This window comes from Gymnodraco acuticeps, unplaced genomic scaffold, assembly GCF_902827175.1.
Source record: "Gymnodraco acuticeps unplaced genomic scaffold, fGymAcu1.1, whole genome shotgun sequence".
NCBI lineage: Eukaryota > Metazoa > Chordata > Actinopteri > Perciformes > Bathydraconidae > Gymnodraco > Gymnodraco acuticeps.
This window is the reverse complement of record NW_022990194.1, coordinates 18,365-42,243: the sequence shown is the minus strand read 5'-3', so window position 1 is coordinate 42,243 and position 23,879 is coordinate 18,365. Positions and strand designations below refer to the sequence as shown.

The following is a 23,879-nucleotide window of genomic DNA, read 5'->3' as shown; positions in this document are numbered from 1 at the left end:
CACACGTTTTCACAAACATTTTCACGCTAGGAGTATGGGAGTACTTCCATTCGCTTCGCCTTGATCTGTAGATGTGATTTGATGTGTCGTGTGTCCCAACTCCTCTCCAAAGTTCAGATACTATATACAAATACTAAAAGGTAAATAAAACATTAAACATAATGACAAAATAACAACCTGAAAGATATGTATTCTATCTACACATTTCGTAATTATCTAATCTAGTGGCCTTATAAAAGTGTTGGCTAAAGTAACGCAGAATATATATATTTTTTAATTGTAAATAATTAGAAACATTATTTATGTGCACAAGTACACACACATAACAAGCTGTACCGAGTTCCTCCGGCTGCAGTTCCACAGACGGCCGGTGTGTGGCAGCAGAGCGCTGGGAGCAGAGGGAGGTGAGTAGACGGATATGACGGATGACGGATGCGACGGAAATACACCCGAACATATCTGGTAGCCCGAACATATCTGGTACTGACACCGTCCCATGGCTCTTATTTCTGCCGGAGGAGCGAGGAGCGATAATGGAAGAGCGATAATCGAGGAACCACCAGACCATCCTCTGATGAAATCCTCAGACACTCGCCCCGCCCCCTTACTGTATATCGCTCACTGATTGGACGATGCAGCGCATGCACTGATCTGATGCTTCTTGACATGAGAGCAGTTTTCTAGCGGAGTGAAGAAAATAAATGAACCTCACGGGAGTCACTCCTCAGTTTATACCGTGTTTTGTTTCAATTCATGTTTCATTTAGTTACAAATATGTGATTTATCTGAACAACTAAGTGGTCAAAAATAATTGTATTCATTTGTTGGAATTATTTTCATGATTACTTTTTTCGTTTTACATTTTCATTTATCGTCATTTCCATTCAGTCAGTCATTAAGTGCTATTAAAATGTTAATGTGCTACATATCCACACAAACAAACAAAGTGTGCAATCCAATGAATGTTAATCTAACTGGGTTTTGATAGATAACATATCTCTTTTTCTTCTCTCAATTATTTTATTTATTTTGTGCACTCTAATCAATATTAATCCAACTAATGTTCGTTTATACATTTTAAGAATGGCGTTCATCTTTTTTGAGAATGAGTTTTTATTTTATTTTATTTATTTGGGTCTACAACAGATGATACAAATGTTTGTGTCAGTTAATGTGTACTAACAGAGGCGGGGGTGTTTGTGGAAATAACGGGGACAGAGCTACTAGGCTTGTTTGAGACGCGTTGCGGCTCGCCTCGAAAGTAGACGAGAATAGCCGATCGCAGCCGGGGGAGGTCTCAAAAAGCTCGCCTGAAGTCGGACAGCTCGGAGTCAGCTTCGTCTTCTTCTTCTTCTTCTCTCCGTTTTTTGGCGGATTACAAACAACTTTAAGGTGCATACCGCCACCTCCGGAGTCGGCTTGACTCGGTTTGCATTTATAAAGAATGCACACATGTGTTTAATCGTTCATGTCAGATATGTACTAAGTAAATACATTTGTTCCTGCTCAAGATTAGATTCAACTTTATTGTTATTGCACATATTACAGGTACTGAGACAACGAAATGCAGTTTAGCTTCTAACCAGGTGCAACAAGCAGTAAAGTGAAAAGTAATGTACACAATCTACAGAATAAAATATAGAATTAATTGAATGATGAATAAACAGTGAGGGGTATGAATACACTAGATATCAGCCTGAGAGCAGTATGAATATGCTAAGATATATAAAGTATGAAAACGGTAAGCAGTGCAAGTATAGTATAACATATATAGATATTAATTTCATGATGATAAACATTGGAACAATGTGGAACAATGATGAAAAATGGGAATGGATGTGGCGACGTAAAACTGACACAAAACAACAACAAACTTTTGCCGAGCCAATTGGAGAGTTTCATCAGCAGCACGTGGTAAAAACCACCAATGAGCGCTCAGCTCGAGATATCAGCGAGTCGTTTCCCATCAAGCATTTCGCTTCCGCAGCCCGTGGAGAGGAACTGCGCCGCCTCGCCGCGCCTCGCTCTCAAGGCGGGCGTCTTTGTCCCGCGAGATTTCAACGTCTCATGTAGGCGAGCCTCCAGAGCAAGTCGGACAAAATGACTAACCATCATGCAACGCACTAGCAAGACGTTGATCGCAACTGCGCAGGTCTCGCTTGTCTCAAACAAGCCTGCTGTCAGACGAACAGCTGTGCGGCGTCATCACAAACGGACGTCGCTTCACGTGACGCTCCGGAGGAAAGGACGTCCCATTGCTCTTAAAACTCATTTCCCTGCTTCTCGTGGTTTCCTTGGCCCTTTCTCATTTCATCAAATCCCCCTCCTCGACTCCTTGGTCCTCCGGTAGTGACCCGGAAATGAATTTCAGTGCGCCATGTTGAAGGACATCTCATTTCTCTAAATGCACTTCGAGGACCGAGGATCGAGCATCGAGGAGGCTCTCTGGAGGAGCTCGAACCGAGGATACACTGATGGGTCCTCCACATGGATGTATAATAAGAACTGGATACAGCGTGGGAGGCGGGGCCTCAGCGCATGATGATAAAATGGCCCAACTTTTGAGAGAGTGAAACGTCACAGATTACCCGGCATGCCTGAGAAGTACCCGTATGTCAGGGTTGCCAACTTTGGGTACCTGGCTGGAGTGAGATTTTGATATCATGGGTTTGATTACACATATGCGCACGAAATGACTGCTATCGTGTCAGTAGCGGGACCATAGCATATATATAGGATATATATACAATATATACAAATACACAATATTGGACACAGATAAAGGGCACAAAGTTTCATTCACTAATGAAAGTCAAACACATGTTTGTTTCCACTGTTTTATTGTGTGCCTGTCGCGATAAGCAATTAATTCAATCATCGTATGATAAATAAAAATGAACTCGATACATTTCCATTTTCATGAGGATGTGACTAGCAGTTTGAAAGGATGTAGGCCTACTTGAATTATTATTATATATTATCATTATGTCAGTGGTCTAAAATGGTCATACAACGGTGCCGACAATATTATCGTTTATCGCAATAATTTCCGGGAAAATGTATCCAACAAAATTAATTATCGTGAGAGGCCTATACATGAAACACACACAAATCTACAGACTTACTCCAAACTGCCAAATATGTTAATTAACACACTCTATTTTGGCCTAGTAGAACAATAAGCAGCAGACTTTTTCTTTTTTATCATTTCTACTGGATCTTAGATCTGCGCATGCGCAATACGGGTCGGCAGTTGCGAAAGAGTATTTTTGTTGGGTAATCTATGGTAGGGCTAACCCATACAGTGGTGGGGCTCAAGTCAGTATTTGCAATGTAATTACATACACGCTCCCCTTGACAGTGAAACGCCATGCGTGAGGTTTAGATTATTCCCCTGTCTCAATCCAAATTGAACTGTATGAAATAAAAAGGCACATTTGTCTTGTAGTAAATAAAAAGGGCGACCTGGAGCCAAACCTGCAACTTCCCCACAGGTGAAAGAGTTGACATGCTGAAAACCCAACCCCTGCAGGGGGGTCTGGGGGGATTCTCCCCCAGGAGATTTTTTGAAATACTAACATAAAATACACATTCTGGTACTCTCTTGAGAAGAAAAATAAATAAATCTATTAGCCTACTACACGACATATTTAAAAAAATGAATGCCATTTTTGTTACTTTGTTCTGAAAGCTGAACCTGCTGCTCCTCACAGAGAGAAGAGGCTGTGAATGACTTTACATTGTGGATAAGGGTGGATAGCCCCCATTGTTCTGTGTGTCAAAATGAAAGACAGCCCACACACCTATCAATCATCAAACCGTGGGGTCTTATTTCATTACGTGTTGATTTCTATCAACACGTAATATTGTATCGATGTATATAGAGATGTACTACAGAAAAAGTATTCTTCGTCGGGACTTCCTGCAACAACACCACGCCGTTATCTTGATTCTGATTGGCCAGAAGACATTATCAAAGATGTTCTATTGAGAAGACGATCACTACGTCACAACAGTTTTCAAAACCGTTTCTAGTCTTCGGTATTCTTGTTTTTTGGCGTGAGAATAGTTTGGGCAGCGTGAGAGCGTGAGATTGAGAGTGAAAGCGTGTGTCACACGCCAGATGCGTGAGAGTTGGCAACCCTGGTATGTGCGCTCATAGCGCATGCGCAACTTTAACCAAAATGCTCGTTCACATCAAGCACGTCAATTTGCGTACACGTAACAGCACCGTGCGTTCATGACAGCATGGTAATGGATTGTTATTATGATGGATTTGATATTAACGAGGCGGCAGTTAGCAGCTAGCGGCTAGCTAGTAATTATGCTAATGTACACATCAGTCGTTATGTACTTATATTACGCTGTAACAGGATCTAGTGATATCCAACAAAGCTTCATTTAGCATGAAATAATTATTGCACTATATATATATATATATAGAACAGAATATATATATATATATATATATATATAGTGCAATAAGCTTCTTAGTGCAATAATAACCTACAGGGACGTTAATCTAACGTCGGTAATATTAACTTTATTTAATACAACATTTACGGTACAAGATTTACATCATACAGCCCATGTAGTATAATATTATACAAATGATGAATTACAGCAAACATGTGCAATATATCCATTATTAAAGCTCCGTGGGATCGCAGTAAGGCGATATGGGTCCGTTGTTATTGTGCATCCATGGGTAAAGATAAACGCATGTAGTGCTGAACACGTAACATGAACGTGCCGGGCGGCGCGGTCCCGTGAGTTAGATGCGCGTTCATAATGCAGAGGGAAATAACTCTCAGAATAACGTTATTAGCAAATTTTTACAACTTGAGGAACGAATGTTTTTAATAAGGGCTATACAAGTGTTCATACTGGGTTGTTTATTTAGTTTTAAAAAAATTATCCAACGATTTACAGACCACTCTTTCCCAATGTAAGTCAATGGGAAAAAGGGTTTCCGGGCCCAGCAACCTAAAGGAAGTGTAGTACCGCCGTTTGGCCACCACGAATATTCTCATCAGTCTCCGGCGCACTTCCTGGGGGCTTGGGTCCTCCACATGGATGTATAATAATAACCTCCACGGTCCTCCACGGCTCCTTCGTGGATGCATTTCCGGCAACAGAGATGTTTCAAAGAGTCGTGTCGCAAGGCCGGACTTTTCTCAGCCAATGACAGCTCTGCATGCATCTCCTGGATATTATTGTATTAACTGCTCTCATAGCGATGCGATGTTTCCAGTGAGAACAGCTGTGAGGTCCGTGTAGAAAGCAGAGCAGTGTGTATACTATATATCACTCAGTATAACAGGCCTACTCTCTTTATTTGCTGTAGTTTAGTAGATATCTACAAACAAAGAGTCGATATTTTTCTAAAACCATTTAGTGCTTCACATAATAAAATAGACAACGGCTGTTAGGCTGTTAGCTGTAGGTGCGTGTGTGTGGTACAGTGTGTGCGTAGATGCTGTGGACAGACAGGTCTCAGTTGGTTTGGTGTCCTCTGCTTACTTTCAATACTTGTAAATAAAACTGTTGGCCCATAATTTGTTGTCCTCATTGTAGCCAGTAGCGTGGCGTGGGGAAAAATGTAGGGGAAGCCCATTTTTTGGGTCGGGGGGTGGTCAATAACGTAACCAGATGAGTGATTACAGCGCCCGGTATCATTTGACACACATTTGTATCACACAGATGCAGGACTTGCACACGCCTGTTATCTAACCGACAGGTCCGCACGCACTCTCCAGCTGAAACTCTCTCCTTATTAATTTAAGCATTTTACTTATTAATGTATGCAGACAATCACACAATCTATGTGATTTTTGGATTTACCGTGCCTCTCAATTGCCCGTGACAGGTTGGCAAGGTCGATGAATCCTGAAGTTGCCCAAGGATTGTTCAGGGAGCACGAATCCTTGTCAAAAAGAAGACATGGCCAGCAAATTAGACGCTGAAGTTTAGCGCTTCCAGTTAGCCACTCCGTGCGGACATAATTGTCCTCATTGAACGTCCGGTTCTCTCCCTTTTTCCTCTGCGTACACACAGCTCGAGTGCGGGCATTGGCCTGTCATCTGATTTAATTTGTAGTTGCTGCTGTAGCGGAAGTTTAGTAAAGTTATGTTTGATTAAGTACGCCAAATCTCCACCCTCCATAATGCTTAATTTGCTTGATAATTTCTAACGGCGGTGATGACAGTTACAGTATTAAAACTGATGTTGATGTGATTTGATTGGATGGCAGTGTCCAATCAAATCGCCAGCCGCCAGCCGCCTCTGAAGGGAAGCAAGAGGCGGCTAGCTTCCCTTGGCATGGCCCTGACCAATCACAGGTTGGCAGGGGCATCACGTGGGCCTCATCTGATTGGTCAATCCCTCCATTTTTTTTCACCAAGGGAAGCTAGATTCGGCTGGCCTCCTCTCGCAACAGTGAGTGCAATCTACTGTTTCACCATAACATCTAGAGGGGCGCTGTTTGTTTCACTCTTTGTAAAATACTCAATGAGAATGGGGGAGAGACGGGCCGGCAGCAACACACAGCAAAGGAGAATTATCGAAACAAAACAAAGTGTTTGTATTTATTTATTTAAATTATAACTACAATCCGAAAAAACAGGGGAAGCCTGGCTTCCCTTGGCCTCCGGGAGAAAACGCCACTGATTGTAGCGACCAGAGAGATATATCCAGTCTCTGATGGCCGAGGCTATATACAGGACGGTCCTGTACACAACGCCAAATGGCTATATACAGGACCGTCCTGTACACAGCTCTCTGAAATGGCTATATACAGGACGGTCCTGCACAGAAGCCCTGAAATGGCTACATACAGGACGGTCCTGTATATAAGGTCTCTGAAATGGCTACAGGACCGTCCTGTACACAACCCTCTGAAATGGCTATATACAGGACCGTCCTGTATATAAGGTCTCTGAAATGGCTATATACAGGACCGTCCTGTATACAAGCTCCGAAATGGCTATATACAGGACGGTCCTGTATATAGCCATTTCAGAGAGCTGTTTACAGGACGGTCCTGTATATAGCCATTTCGGAGCTTGTATACAGGACCGTCCTGTATATAGCCATTTCAGAGGGTTGTGTACAGGACGCTCCTGTATATAGTCATTTGGCGTTGTGTACAGGACGGTCCTGTATATAGCCACTCCCGTCTCGGATAGTGTTACGTTATTATGAGAGTGCTCTGTTTGATTCTGAAATTGTATATATTTATATAAATATATACATATATATATGTGTGTTTGTGTGTTTGTGTGTGTGTGTGTGTGTGTGTGTGTGTGTGTGTGTGTGTGTGTGTGTGTCCGCATCTGTAGCCTGTCATTGCAAGGATTTAATTTAACCGACCTGAGACGGGCCAATATGTATAATTTAATTTTTATGAAACTAGGCAGCATTAAAAAAAAGAATAAAGACAAGTATTTATGCCAAATTTAAATTAAAAAAAATATAAAGAACCTTAAAAGCAAAACACTAAGGAGAATGGATAATTGACCATATGGCAAACTGCAGCCTGCCCTTATGCTTGGCTGTAGCTGCAGCGTACCAGATGGTGATGGGGGGGGGGGTGCTCCATGATGGAGGTGTAGAAGTTCACCATCATCGTCTTTGGCACGTTGAATGTCTTCAGCAGCCTCAGGAAGAACATCCTCTGTCTGGCTTCTTCAAGGAGGGAGCTGATGTTCTGCTCCCACTTGAAGTCCAGGAAGTGGCAAAATGCCAACTCATATCCGGGTTTCAGGACTCATTCCTGCACCACTTTATGTCCCCTGGCCTTTTTTACTCATGTCCTTGTGATCAATCCAGAGATATGATTCACGCTCTGCTCACATCCTCTCACTGACTTCACGTATACATGTGTTCTCTGCTCATGGCCTGCAGAACATCTGCTGTCATCATCTCTGCTCCACTCATTAACATATGAAGCCTTCTGCAGATGTGTTGTTTCAAATTGAAAATGATTTAACTTTTTGGAGTTTGACTCACGAAAGAAAACAGTGAGTGTGTTCCCAAAAACATATTTTGGAAAACATGCGTTGGGATAATGGGAACTGGATATTGTGTGTGTGTGTGTGTGTGTGTGTGTGTGTGTGTGTGTGTGTGTGTGTGTGTGTGTGTGTGTGTGTGTTTGCTCGGGGCAGTAACATTGGTAACTGAAAGGTTGAAGGTCTCTAAAGCAATTCATTGTGGCTTCTTTGACTGGGTGTGGCACCAACCAATTTAAGGACCTGAAGGTGTGTATGAGAGGGGGGGGGGCAGTGGGTTCTGACCATGTAAATAATTAAATGTGAATAATGTATATGATATGTTGTGACACATCCTTCACCTCTAAGTCATCCACGCTCTCCTTTTAGTTCAGGCTGACGATCTGCTGAAATTCTGTTCATTCTTTCACACTTTTTTGTCTTCAGCTAAATTCTTGTGGTTCATTTGAACCAAGCTTCCCCCGTGTCACGTGTGCACCCAGCCCACTGACATCATACAACCAAACAGAAAGAACGTGGTTGTGCCTGTTCCCTTCTCCCTCTCTGATTCCATCTCAAATTGACCCAACAGCTTTCAGTTTCACATAAAGTCTGCCCTCTGTTGATCCGCAATATGAGAGCAGATCTGGTGACATGATCAGCTGGCAGCAGAGGGGGGAAGTAACTAAGTACATTTACTAAAGTACTCTACTTAAGTACAGTTTTAAGACACTTATACTTTACTTGAGTATTTCCATTTGATGCTTTGCACTTCTTCTCCTCTACAGTTCAGAGGTAAATGGTGTACTTCTACTCCAATACATGTATTAATCCCTTTAGTTACTTCACAGATGTGGATGAATGATGTGAAATATAATCAAGTGTTGAATCAGACTTTAGTTCCACCTGGAGTAAATCCACCAGCTGCCCTGCAGTATACAAAGTCATTCAAACTAGCTGCACCTTTACCAGCTTTGAGAACACTTTCATGATCAATCATTATAAAACATATATATATTATTCTGAAATGGAACAATCTGCACAACGACTACTTTTACAGTACATGTTACTTGATAGACGCTTTTATCCAAAGCGACTTACATTCAATACTTTGAGTAATCCCCACAGGAGCAATCTGGGATGAAGTGTCTCAGGGACACAACGGCATGCTGACTGCAGTGGGGTTTGAACCTGTGCTCCCCTGATCCCAAGATCAGCACACTATCCCACTTGGTACTTTAAGTATGTTTGATGCAAATACTTTTCTACTTTTGCTTGAGTAACATTTTGAATGCAGGACTTTTACTGTAACTGAGTATTCCTACACTGAAGTACAAGATCTGAGTACTTCTCCCACCTCTGGCTGTTATGAACAGGTTAACAGAGGGACAGGATCAGCAGTGAACAGGTTAACAGAGGGACAGGATCAGCAGTGAACAGGTTAACAGAGGGACAGGATCAGCAGTGCCAGCCTCAACATGCACACACTATTGCGTAAAGCGTCCAACTTTGACTAAAGCTTTCCAGATGTGGAATGAGAGTCTGCTGAAAGTAATCTGCTCCTTATAACATCCACACACACTTTATACACTCCTTTACTCTCACATGTAGTGTGTCCACACAGCACCAAACACACACACACACACACACACACACACACACACACACACACACACACACACACACACACACACACCACACATAGAGTGGAGGCTGCCAACATATCATGTATGCTCCTTTTTCTTCTTCTTCCTGGCTTTCTCTCATGCAGAGGGAGGATCCAGGAAGGTTGCCAGTTAGTGACTGTCAGTAACCACACGCACACAAACTCACAGACAGACAGGCAGGCAGACAGAGGGGATAATCTCGCAGTGAAACTAACAGTCGACATGTCTCAGGTAAGAAATACAACTTTTATTAGAGTAAATCTCGACACGGGTTAGGAATGCTAACGTATGAACTTTACATGAAGTTGTGTTAGTTGTTGAGTTTGATCGTGGTGTCAGGAAAGAATGCGCAGCTGGATTGTAAAAGTGAGCGGAACCATTACAGAACAGTTGTCTACTGAGGCCCGGGCCGAGCACAGCCTCCCCGGACAGAGAGCACTTTTTATCCGCCGTGTGAGCGTCTCTGCTCGGCTTTAAGAGCCTGGAGCTGCGGCCCCTCCCTGTGACAGTAACGTTCCTGTAGCAGACTGCTAACCGCCGTGATCCTGGGCGACAGACAGCTAGCTGTGTGTATGGGAGCGAGGCATATACAGTGTATCTGATCACCTGTAGGCCCTGGCCCTCCATGCAGCATGGCTTCCTCTTTATTACAGGACCTTTGTCATTGTGCTACATGATATTCCTTCGGAAACTATGATTCATAATCTCTCATGTGGCACATTGTCTGTCCCACATTCAAAATGTTCCTCACAGGACCAAACCCCATTGGCACTGTAAGACTTAAAAATAAAACTATTTAAAACAAAGTTTCCAATGAGGTACAGTTTCAGATGAGCTGTAGCAGTCGTAAGGATAGGGTGTGGTAATGGGCAGTCCAACAAAAACATGAGTATGTCTTTAATTATTCCCACTGAGACTTTATCCCCGATGCTTACACACTTTGTAATGTCTGATAAAAGTAAAAAACAAAGTGGCTATTTTTTTGCAAATAACCATTTTCATGCGTCAGTCCTGTGATCCACTCATCTGAACCTTGTGAAACCCGGCTGATGTGAGGACAGTTTCTGCTGAGGTGCAGTGGGCCTGCAGCAGCTTGCTCCGTCACTAAGGGTGTGGTTTGAGAAGCTGTTGGCCCACATGCACTGAATAACTGTAGCAATACAACTGTCCTTAATGCTGAGTTAAGCCACATTCACATCAACACTCAGCCAAAGCACTGCATGTCGCTGCACTCTGACACTCTCACCTCATACTTTTAGAGCACAATTACAGTTTATTAATAGAGCTGTTTCACAGAAAATGATGTAAGAGACAGTAAATAAAAAATTCCGATACCTTTCCTGAGTAAAAGTACTTATACCGCACTGTACAAATACTCTATTTCAAGTCAAAGTAATGCATCAAGAATGGTACTTAAGTAAAAGTATGATGACAAAGATGTTCTTAAAGTATGAGGAGTAAAAGTACTCATTACAGAAAAGGTTTAGCAGCTAGAGACAGATTGGCTCAGGAGGTGAGGAGACCAAACCCAGAGCTGGAAGAGGGATCTTTGATACTCAACAGATGGACGCTCTGTGTATTATAAGCATCTGTTTCCTAACAAATTCATTGTAATGCCTTCATGTGGTGTTTCCTCCAAGTGGCCAGGAAAACAATGAATACTTCAAACACTGGAATTTTCCTTGACTAAACAATAAAAACTAGTGACTTAAAAGTATTTTTTGGTGGAAACTAGCTCCATATTAAATACTAAACAAAGATTTGGTAGATAGTTTTTTCCACTTGGTTAAACACATGAAGAAACTTAACATTAGCAAACGGTTAAGGGCGGATCTCGTTCATGTCTTATTCAAACAGATTGCCTAACAGCTCTGACTCTATAAGCTTCAGCCTGTCAAACGAGTATGGCCCAGGAGGAACACATAAAATAATATATGATCAATTATTTGATGATAATATTATGTTTTGATGGTAAACATGCTCAAATTAACCTAAATAAGTTTTCAGACACATGTGTTTTGTACAATATAACACTTTCACATCGTAGTATTGTTTCCACATTATCATTTGAAACATAGTAATATCAAAAAACACAATATAGCTTTTAACTAAATAGTTTACCTATAGGAAACTATCCTTAAACCTTAAATAGAAAATAATTTAAGAATATGTTTTGTTATATTTGTGGAAATTCTCTTTAGGTCTTGCTTGGATTCAATAAATCAAAAGCTCTTACAAAAGTAAAATTCAGAAATGTCCCACTTCAGCAGAAAGGCTGTCCGTTGACTCGCTGCTCAGCTTTAACTTGTGATGACCTTCTTTTCCCTTCTGTCCTCTCCCAGTATTCAGACCTGGAGAAGGCCATCGACACGCTGGTCTCAAAGTTCCATTCTGCTTCGGCTGACAATGGTCCAACCCTGAAAACTGATGAATTTAAAAATCTGTTGTCCTCCCAGATGCCTAACATGGTAAATATAAAACTGCTCTATGTGTATGTTCTCTGTATGTCTGCTCAGTCACACATTATATGTTATATTATATTCTGTCCGGTACGGCGGCCGACCGGTGCAACAGCGTAACAACGCCCCCAAACACTTCCACAGGAGAATTGGCTGCAGCTTCAGAAACGATGCAGATATAAAAAGGGCCAGAACATGTACATTAAGAAACATATTCACCAACTTGAAAACACATTCGCTGCATAATCAAAACGCTGCAAGAAGCTCAAAACACGGAGACCAGAGGCCTGTACTACGAATCCAGTTCAACAGACCCTGGATATGTTTGAGTTATCTGGCTTAACTAACCCTAACAAACGCGATCTCACTAAGCTGTCCTACGACGCTGGTTATCAACTCGGTAACTCAATGCCAGGGTTTCTCTCTCCAGCTGAGTGCGCGTTCACATGAAAGGGGCGGGGTTAGCAACATTTGACCAATCACAAACATGGACAAGCGTACTGACAGCGCAGCGTCATACTTCCTGAAAGAAAAGTCAACTATAATATTAGACAAATATGAAGAAGTTAAACTTTAAACATCCATGACTTAAACACTTTATCCAGGATAAAAGCAACATAGCTGCACCTGTAAGGTTTGAATGCGTACATTAACAGGTTTATGATATCACTGCCCCGTCTAAGACACGATCTGACTTCGTAGTACAGGCCTCAGTGGACACTAAAAAGTGACGCACACAGCTGGGAAGGTGCGCTTGGTGACATTCAGGATTATAAAGCTGAACAACTGTCTCTGTTGCAGAGTTAGTCTGTCTCATAACTGTAAGTGTTTGTCAGTATATCTGAAATGACCAAGCCCCCAGGAAGTGCGCCGGACTCTGAGGAAAATATTTGTTGTGGCCAAATGGCGGTACTACACTTCCGTTAGGTTGCTGGGCCCGGAAACCCTTTTTCCCATTGACTTACATTGGGAAAGAGTGGTCTGTAACTCGTTGGATAATCTTTTATAAACTAAATAAACTACCCAGTATGAACGTTTGTATAGCCCTTATTAAAAACATTCGTTCCTCAAGTTGTAAAAATGTGCTAATAACGTTATTCTGAGAGTTATTTCCCTCTGCATTATGAACGTGCATCTAACCCACGGGACCGCACCGCCTGGCACGTTTATGTTACGAGTTCAGTACTACATGCGTTTTACCCAAGCGGCAAACTCTGGGGAAGAGCCGGGACGCCAATACGGAAGTGCCACACACTGCAGTTCATATATTGGCCGCTAGGGACTGACTGCAGAAAGGAGCAATTTCCATAGACCCCCATGTTAAAATGCCCAACTTTACAGCATAAAAAAACATGTTTCTACCCATGGATGCAATAGATATTATTATGAATATAGTTAGATTCCACCTTCATGATTATGGATCTGTGAGTGAATTGTTTTCTAACACGACCCTTTTATTTATATTAGGTCTTAAAGTTTTTGCATAAATTAGGGCGTGGTCACATTGAGTGTCTTCTCTGTCAAGTGAGTGCTGCTGCTAGCTTCTTGTCTCTCTGCTACCTGCTCCGTGAAGCTACTGGGACTCTGCATGCTCAGCTCATCCAGGGAACACAACTTGAAGCCGGCCGTGGTTGTTTGTTCTTCATGCTTATATATCGGGCTATTGTGACTCGCTCTGCGGTTGAAACAGACGGTGCATGCATGCGGTTTTGCGGTAAGTGAAAATCGAGTACTTATTTATGTGTTAATGATTTTAATCAGCTACGTAATGAATGTTAAGGCTTGGGTTAGCGTGTAAGCTAGTGGTAGCTACATCGGTGCTAACTATGCTAATCGTAGCCTCCAAGTTAAAACCATAGACTGTATATGTAAAGGTTAAAACGAAATAGACAAGTGTTAAGCGTTAAGTGGGATAATACTGTAGAACAAACGGCTTCTGTTTGAGGTTATAAAATAAGGTCATCCTTGTAACTTAGAGAGATATTTTATTATGTAGGTAGGAACTGTATGCATCGCTAAGGTTAATTTAAATTGGCTATGCTCAAGTATGTAGACAAGCTAACGTCGAAGTAGTGTATGTGAAATCAACCTCACAATAAGATGTGTGTATATTACAATTATTAATGTCATATTTCAAGATGATTACTTAGATATTACAATATGGTTGATTGAGCTGGAGTTCATTATTGAGCTTACACGTTAACGTCACAGTCATCTGAAGAACGAACCCAAACCTTGTTGTTTTTATTAATTGCATTACCAAATGGGTATCAAATAAACAGTAAGCATTGGTAACACAACTTCCAAAGTTACAGTAAAATAAAAAGGACCCTGACTCGGACAATACACAATCCAACATGTTCAACAGAAGATAATCAGTTATATTGTTTGTACACATGGTACTTTACATATATATCTGTTTGTTTAAGGTGTCCAGGTGATGCAGACAGGCTGGACCAGACAAAGAATCAAGAAAGATATTGGTTTAAATAAATGAAGTATTGACTTTAATACACTGATATACATTCCATTAAACAATACTAAATACTAGATCACCTACACATCAGTTAAGTTGAGGGTTTTTTCCATGCAAAAAGTTACATTTAGATGATAACAAGCAATATGACTTTGTCAGCTTTCTAATGTAATGTATTGAAGGCAAAGATATTTAACACATAGTGAGAACTGCTACTATTTATATCTCAATATTGTCTGTAAAAAACGTGGTAAAAGTTATTCTTTCAGTGAGACAACAGAGCAAGCTTCTACAGTTGCACTACGTTTTGATAACAGTTAAATATTATTTTGATAATAACATATATTTCAATGTTGATGAACTTCATATTGTTCATTCATAATCTGATTGTCTTTGTAGCTCACTGTTGAAATAAAAAAAAAACATTACAATTACAAAATAATTATATCTACAGCCCCTAAACACACAAACACACCGCTTTCATAAATAACACACTTGTTCTGCAATAATATGTTTTATGTTTCCTGTCATTTTTGTTAGGAAAGGACATGCCTGAAAGACACGACATGTTCTCCTTCTCTGAGGGTCAAGAAGAACATCCAAGAGGAACATTAAAAGCTGATGTTATGAGATTTTAAGACCAGTACAGGACATTCACTAAGAAACTACTTTTATTGTGAAAACACAGTCAGCTGATCGAATGCAGCTATTTCCACATCTACACTCCATCATTTGATTATTTCTATTTGCCTCACTTTATGAGCTTCACATCGCTTGTGCCTTGTACTGCAGAGTTTGCAACGTCACAAATAAATGGGGCCAATCTTCAGTCAGATGTGAATGTGTAATCTAACATTTTCAGAAAGAATAATGGACAAAAGGAGTGCAAACACAAATACAATTTATTGAAATGTGAACCAAAAGTTAATCAAATGTTTTAAATAAAAAGCACATATGGACAGAAGGTGTAAACCTATTAAATGTATAAGTGAACACATTTAGTCAAATAAAGTGACAGACTAGGCCTGTGCAGTTGGTATCAGCTTTGCCCAGCGTGGGCTCCTCTATCAGGCCTGGTCCTCCTCGCTAAGGAAAGACCCTCAGTCCTCTCCAAACCAACAGACTGGACGTCCATCACATGGAGGTTTCTCCCTGAAGTCTCTGCAGCTCTCTGGACACCATGCTGTCTCAATCTGTCCACACTGAATATGAGAGGGGGAAAATGAAAATAATAAATGCTTTAGACAATAAGAAATATAAAGTTGACTGTTGAGTTGCTCAGTTTTTTTAGATTGTCAATACTATTACTGTATAACTAATATCTCAGGTTAAGAGGCACATTCAAATAAAGATTGGTCTTTAAATACATTTTGTCTTTTGAATTGTTTGTCTAAAGTCAAGGATCTAGATGTATAGTTAAGTGATATCAAAATATAAATAACTATTGTCATGCAAACATATTCATATTTGCTTGATTCCAGTGTTGAATTTAGCACAATTGCATACAAACGTTAAGGGATTTTAAGATTCTGAAGTATTATGCTAAACACTCAATAACTTAGATTATTATTTATAGTTTTGCTGAATAGTTTCATGTCCGCTTACCTTAGAAACGTAAAATGCCACGGCAGTGTGCAGATGGGGAGCATGTTAGCTTAGCTTGGTCTCGGTGGCAGGAGGTCCCGCCTCGGCTCCGCCTCTTTGCCCTTATTTGGAGCAGGCGGGAGTTGAACTCTGACGTCACTGTCGATCCGTTAGTGGCCGACTCCGCCTACTAAGGGCTTCTCTGCAACTCTGCAGAATCCTATGGGTGACGTCACGGACCCTACGTCCATTTATATATAGAGTGGCGAAGTCCCTCCCCTTCCGGTGGACCTCCATGGGACCTTATTTCGGAAAAATTATGTATTGAAGTCAATGGAGAGAGAAAGATTATCTTTCAATCCCGTTTGAATTGTGCCACGAATTACACATATGATGTTTGTCAATTTAAAAGATAATTTTGCTAGTCAAAAAAATAAAGATGTGTCGTAAAACTGTGAAGTAACACATTTGTTTGTGTGAAACGCTGAATGAACTACATCTCTGGTCTCGCAGAACAACACACGTCACCAAGATGGCCGTCACTACTGTCTTGTCAACAAAAGGATTGACTACCCTCACTATCACCACAATGAAACACGTCCAGAAGAATGTCATGCAAAGCTGCCTGCTTGCCTTCCTTTGATTCTCTCTGAACTTCCTGGTCTTTTTAATGTTTAATGTCAACCATTTGTGCAGATAGCGTGAAGTAGAAAAGATCGCAGATGCTAATGTAGCGTTAGCATTTCTCCCCCGGGCTCAAATTGTGTATTATAGAATGATCACACCGGTGTGACAGTACTCTTCAAAGGGTTCACGAAATATGACTACCACTCTTACGGTTTAACATGTTGGGTTACTTGATGTTAAGGCTAATAAAAATGACAAGGCTGTAATGCTAACTAACGTGCTAGCTACTAGCTAGGTAGCTAACTTGATCCAGCCACTCCTGGTCCTTTCATCAGACGGGAAGCGAAAGAACGAGCAAGACCCATTGCTGGTATGATAACAACCTGGTACTAAGCACACAGGCATCTTGTTAAAGTTATCTTATCTTAGCCAGCGCCATATAGATAGATTCTATCTTATGGCGCTGATATTTTGATAAACTATCGGTGAGCTGGATGCAATCCTACCTGGAGGGGAGAGAACAGATGGTGGAGGTAAACGGTACTCTGTCCCCCCCCCCCTCCCAGTGAGCTGTGGTGTTCCACAAGGAAGCATATTAGGTCCGTTACTGTTCCTAATTTATGCAAACGACATGTCATCAGCATGTGACTGCAACTTGTTCCTGTTCGCGGACGACTCAGCCCTGCTGGTCTCTGGCAGGAGCAGATTGCAGGTTGAAAAAACCCTCAGCTCCGAGCTCGGCAGAATCTGCACCTGGCTCGCCGATAATAAATTATCATTACACCTGGGTAAAACAGAGTCCATTCTCTTCGGTTCGAAACATAATCTCAGCAAATCCGACGACTTCTCAGTTGCAGTGGGCGACATTATTGTCACAAGTAAGAAGGAAATTACATACCTAGGATCTATTCTTGAGGCAAACCTCTCCTGTGACAAAATGGCATCCAATGTAATAAAAAAAGTCAATCAAAGAACTAGATTCCTATACCGGATCTCCTCTCTGGTAAACAAAAACCCCCTGAAAACTCTGGCAGGAGCACTCATTCAAGGGTACTATGACTATGCTTGCACGTCATGGTACCATAGCACCTCCAAGGCGCTAAAAATAAAACTTCAAACATCGCAAAAATAAACTGGTCAGACTACTGCTTGACCTTTCATCTAGAACCCACCTCACCTCTGCCCACTTTGACAACCTAGGATGGCTTAGAGTAGACGACAGAGTACAGCTACTTGCAATGGGCCTGGTCTACAAGATCCACTACACCTCTATGGTACCCATGTACATGTCAACATTCTTCCCAAAGGTCAAGGAATACCATGATCATAACACCAGAGGGAGCTCCACAAATCATGTGAAACCCAGATTTGGCACAAAAAAGGGGGAATACACGTTTCGCAATTATGCCACATCAAGGTGGAACGCTCTTCCCACAACTGTAAAGGAAAGTAAAACTATACTTACCTTCAAAACCTCTCTTAAAGAGCACCTTCGGGGGAGAGCATTGCAAAACTGGCCCCGGTAATGGTACAAATCTCAACCTGTCGTACAATGGACAGCTTCCCCCCCCCCATCTATGTATATACTCGCATTTTAGACTCTGTTACTAACTGTATATCTGTAGACTTGGTATGTCTTAAATGTCCGGTTAGGATGTATTAGAACGAAATCTAAAATGAAAATTGTAAATAAGCAATCTGTATGTAAAAAACCAGCTGTATGTAAATTGTAAATAAGCCATCTGTATGTCTTATATGTCTTAAATGATATGATGAATTGGAAATGGGGGACCCTGATGTAAACAAGACGAAAGTCTTTCTCTGGTCTGCATCCCCTTAACAATTGTATGTTTTGAGCTGTACTGTACTGTACCCAATATACAAGCTGTTAATAAACTTTTCAATCAATCAATCAATCAATCAATCAATCTTAGCTATCTCTTAGTGGAGGAAAACAATTGTGACATCACTTACGCGACTCTGGGATTTGTAGTCTTTCTAGTTGCGAATTTTTCAGTCTTATATTTCAACAGTTTTACGACAAACTGTGACTTTTTTTACATTGAAATGATTTTTTAAGATTGACAAACATCATATGTGTAATTCTTGGCACAATTCAAACGGGATCGAAAGATAAGTTTTCTCTCTTCATTGACTTCAATACATTATTTTTCCGAAATAAGGTCCCATGGACCGGAAGTAGATGGGCGTGACTTCGCCACTCTATACAGTCCATGGTTTTACCTTTACCCATGGATGCACAATAAGAACGGACCCATATCGCCTTACCGTTCGGGTGTCCAGAGCAGAGGTCCCTGTTGGAGCGGCAGAGCGTGATGTGAACAGACAAATGTTTCTGTCGCAATATTATTTAATGAATCGTTGAGCTAGCTAGCTAGCATACATTGTCACTATCTGCTAACGTTAGCTTTAGCCTTCGTTTTCTAATAGTTTTTTCATAGGCTATAAACAGAGGTGGTATAAGTGTAGATATTGTACTTGATTAAAAGTAGAAGTAGCCTACTTAGATCTTGTACTAGAGTAAAAGTAGAAGTACTCAGATCTTGTACTTGATTAAAAGTAGAAGTACTCAGATCTTGTTCTAGAGTAAAAGTAGAAGTACTCAGATCTGGTACTTTAGTAAAAGTAGAAGTACTCAGATCTTGTACTTGAGTAAAAGTAGAAGTACTCAGATCTTGTTCTAGAGTAAAAGTAAAAGTACTCAGATATTGTACTTGAGTAAAAGTAGAAGTACTCAGATATTGTACTTGAGTAAAAGTAGAAGTACTCAGATATTGTACTTTAGTAAAAGTAGAAGTACTCAGGTCTTGTACTTGAGTAAAAGTAGAAATACTAGAGTGTAGGAAGTTACTGTTACAGTAAAAGTCCTGCATTCAAAATGTTCCTCAAGTAAAAGTAGAAAAGTATTCTCATCAAAATATAGTGAAAGTAGCGACAGTAAAAGTAGTCGTTGTGCAGATTGGTCCATTTCAGAATAATATATATGATATGTTTTATAATGATTGATCATGAAAGTGTTCTCAAAGCTGGTAAAGGAGCAGCTAGTTTGAATGACTTTGTATACTGCAGGGTAGCTGGTGGATTTACTCCAGGTGGAACTAAAGTCTGATTCAACACTTGATTATATTTCACATCATTCATCCACATCTGTAAAGTAACTAAAGGGATTAAATACATGTAGTGGAGTAGAAGTACACCATTTACCTCTGAACTGTAGTGGAGAAGAAGAACAAAGTAGCAAAACATTGAACAAACTTAAATAAAGTACAAGTATCTCAAAATTGTACCCAAGTATTTGTTGAGTTTTTTAACTTAGTTACTTTACACCAGTGGCTATACAGATAGAAAGACTAAGCCTTGCACAGAGGCATGAAAATACATTTTCAAAATGCTCAACAGTCCTGCCAAAATTATAAACTGACTGCTACACAATTAAAATAAATGCTTTTATATATTTCTACTAGATGTGACTCTTTGGCGTTTCTGTTATTATTAACTGCTGCTTTAGTTGTTCTTACTGCTAAAATCCTCTGTTATTCCTAATTTTAAAGCCAATATTCCGTGGGGTCGAGGGGCACGGATCCTTGTCACCTTTTTCATACCTGATGAGTTTGCATCCCTGATATATATGTATATAGCCTGTGTTGTATACACAAATTAACAACCTTTGTTGTCAAAAAACAAATAACAAGTTGTATTTTAGTGTTTATTTTAGTGTTTGTTTACACCTTTCCTTCAAGTACTATATGTTTTAGTTACTTGTGGGCTACTTAACATGAATAATCACAGTTACTATCCTTTTACTCCTTTTACTTTTACTAATCACATTTCAAAGAGAAATAGGCTATTGTTATTTTAACTCCACCACAGTAATCCATCATCAGCTTTACTTTTTAGATCAAGTTTAAATCACAATTGATCATAACTCAAAATACAGATATATTTGTATATTACCAAGTGGTTTCATGAACAACCCACACAAGCGTCATGCTAAATTAAGCTCTGTTGCTTGGATATCACTAGATCCTGTTATCAGTGTAATATAAAAGTACATAACGATTTATGTATACATTAGCATAATTACTAGCTAGCCGCTAGCTGCTAACTGCCGCGGCCGCCTTGTTCATATCAAATCCATCACAACAAGTCATTACCATGCTGTCATGAACGTGCGGTGCTGTTACGTGTACACGTGTGACGTGCTTGATGTGGACGAGCCTTTTGGTGGGCGTGGTTAAAATTGCGCATGTTCTATGAGCGCACATACGGGTACTTCTCAGGCATGACGGGTAATCTGTGACGTTTCGCTCTTTCAAAAGTTGGGCCATTTTATCTTCATGCGCCAATGAGCAACTCTCATAGGAATGAATGAGGCCCCGCCTCCCACGCTGTATCCAGTTCTTATTATACATCCATGGAAATGACTAGGTTAGCTACGTTAGCTAGCTAGCTTACAGCAGATCTTTAGTACATCAGAAGGAGTAATGTGATCACATTGTTAAAATAAAGAGACAGTTGTTCAGCTTTATAATCGTGAACGTCACCAAGCGCTCCGGTCCCAGCTGTGTGCGTCACTTTTCAGTGTCCCCTGGTCTCCCAGTTGTGTGCGTCACTTTTCAGTGTCCCCTGGTCTCCCAGTTGTGTGCGTCACTTTTTAGTGTCCCCTGGTCTCCCAGCTGTGTGCGTCACTCTTTAGTGTCCCCTGGTCTCCCAGTTGTGTGCGTCACTTTTTAGTGTACCCTGGTCTCCCAGCTTTGTGCGTCACTCTTTAGTGTCCCCTGGTCTCCCAGCTGTGTGTGTCACTTTTTAGTGTCCCCTGGTCTCCCAGCTGTGTGCGTCACTTTTTAGTGTTAGATTTGGTATTAGCAGAATTACATATTTGGTCATTTAGAAAAGGCTGTTGATCATCATAAAAGAAGATAACATGTTTTGAGTGTCTTTAGTCTGGGTGGGGTGGGTCTGGTCAGAACTCTGGCTCTAGTTTTCTTACCACATCCTTCTTCTCCTTATCAGCTTGTGCTGAATTGTTAATAAAAACAGTTTGGTTATACAGTGAACACACTAATTGTTTTTGCCTCCTTCGCTTAGGTCCAAGGGATTGGCTCAGACCAGGGATTTGGTGAAATCCTGAAGAAAATGAATGTAGGTGACGGCGAGGGCATCTCTTTCAAGCATTTCTGGGGGTTAATCCAGTCAGTAGCCACCAACCAGCACAGCCTCCTCTCCCCCGGGACGGGCTCCTCCTGCAGCTGCATCGTCCTGTGAGGGGCTCCGTCAGCCCCCAGCTCCACCCTGGAGCTCTCCTACAGAGTTACAGTGTGCTCATCACTCTTCTAATCAGGTGCCAGACGAATAAAAGAGAATAAAGTCTAGTCTTCCCACATAATGCTGTTCCCCACATATCTGACAAAATCATTAACGTGTTTGAATGCTAAGGTCTCTTATTCCAGAGGGAATTCTGCCCAGCATAATTTGCACCATTTCAAATTCAAAGTCACTCTAGTTTTTATTTTTCATCATTTTTTGTAATTTCTACATGTTTCTGTATTTTAAACAAAGATGTTCATCATATAAAAAAAATATTCTTCTCTTCATGCTTTTGTTTACTCGATAGTAGCCATTGGTGACTATGTCGTTTTATTTCACTGCACAGGTTAGGTTGAACTGGACAATTTCATTTTTGGGGCATGGTTTCAATGAAAGTAACTGGTGCAGAAGGAGCTGGGCATTATCACAGTCATAGTCACTAACGTGTCACTTTCCATCATATGATACCAGTTTCCCCATGTGTAAAGTGATTCATGTGGCTATATGGTTTACTATACACGATGAAAAGATGAACAGGCCTCCGTTACGCACATTTTCTTATAGCTTGACATTTGAAAATGGTCTCCATCCGTTTTATACAGCATTATTTGTAATCTTACAAAAAGGAACAAGAACAGGCTCTTATGGTCATCTCACTAGCAAACTTAATAAATGCAGCCATATGGTTTTCATACAGTGTCGTCAACTTTACGCGTCAAATCTGCTGACCCGAGTTCCATCTGAAGGCAGATCTTTAGAAGCATTGAAGAACATGTTTTACTTTCAGAAGCTTTGAAACATTAAGAGTTTTCTTGTTTTGTGCCAACTTATTCAAATTCAATGTATGCAGTGAATTCAAGAGTTAACCTTGTCTTTGAATATAAACATCTCAAAAACACCAAAGTGTATTCTGGATTATTCCTAAATGTTTGATTTTGCCGCCCTCTGGTGAACACGTCAAAGTGTGTGCTTTTTAGTCCTTTTATACATTTTGTACCAGTAATGCTTTACCCTTTTGCATTTTCTATGTATTTATATTTGGTTATTCTCTGTATTCTAAACCTGTGTGACAGCATAAGAAAAATTATGTAATAAACATACAAATAAATACTGCCATACTGCCATTAGTCACTATCATTTATTGATTTAAAACCACCGTCTCACACAGATTCAATGGTTTATGGATCATTCCAGAATTGGAGGACATTTAGACATCAACATTTAAAAAAACGAATCCTTTATATTCCAAGTGTTCTGATATGTATCTGATAAACAGGTAGTAAACATCACAAAAACTGATTTGGCCAGAACTTTGAAATCCAAATAATCTATTTTTAAATTGTCTGTTAAGCTCTAGATCTCACTATAATTGTAACACCTTTGTGTTCATTCTGAGTTAATTGTTGATACCTTAACATTCTTAGGCCACGTGGAGCCAATAAAAAAAAGGCAATTGATATTATGAAAATACAGTTATAAATTCATAACATGTAGATCATGCTAAATGATGTATAAACATTACATTTGACTGAAGATAATACATTTTACTGCAGGAGATGCAGCACTGTAACTGTCATTACTCTTATTATAGTAACAGGGTTGCAAATCAATGCTAATGTTAGCCTTTACCTCAGGAATGAATGCTAGCTGCAGAATGTAATGCTGCGGCCAAGGCACGGACAAATAGTTAACTAAAGAGAGGAAATTAATCTGTTTTATTCTGATAATATGAGTAACAGGGTTGCGTTGG

At 40.5% G+C, this 23,879-nt stretch overlaps 1 protein-coding gene across 1 annotated transcript; it reads left to right on the top strand.

The window, feature by feature from the left end:
• Nucleotides 1–9,676: 9,676 nt before the first annotated feature.
• Nucleotides 9,677–23,253, top strand: s100v2 (S100 calcium binding protein V2). The gene is made up of 3 exons (XM_034217941.1): nt 9,677–9,886; nt 11,998–12,123; nt 21,911–23,253. The coding sequence occupies exons 1-3, from the start codon at nt 9,719–9,721 to the stop codon at nt 22,085–22,087; spliced, it is 471 nt and encodes a 156-aa protein (XP_034073832.1). The 5' UTR covers nt 9,677–9,718; the 3' UTR covers nt 22,088–23,253.
• The last annotated feature ends 626 nt before the right edge of the window (nt 23,254–23,879 follow it).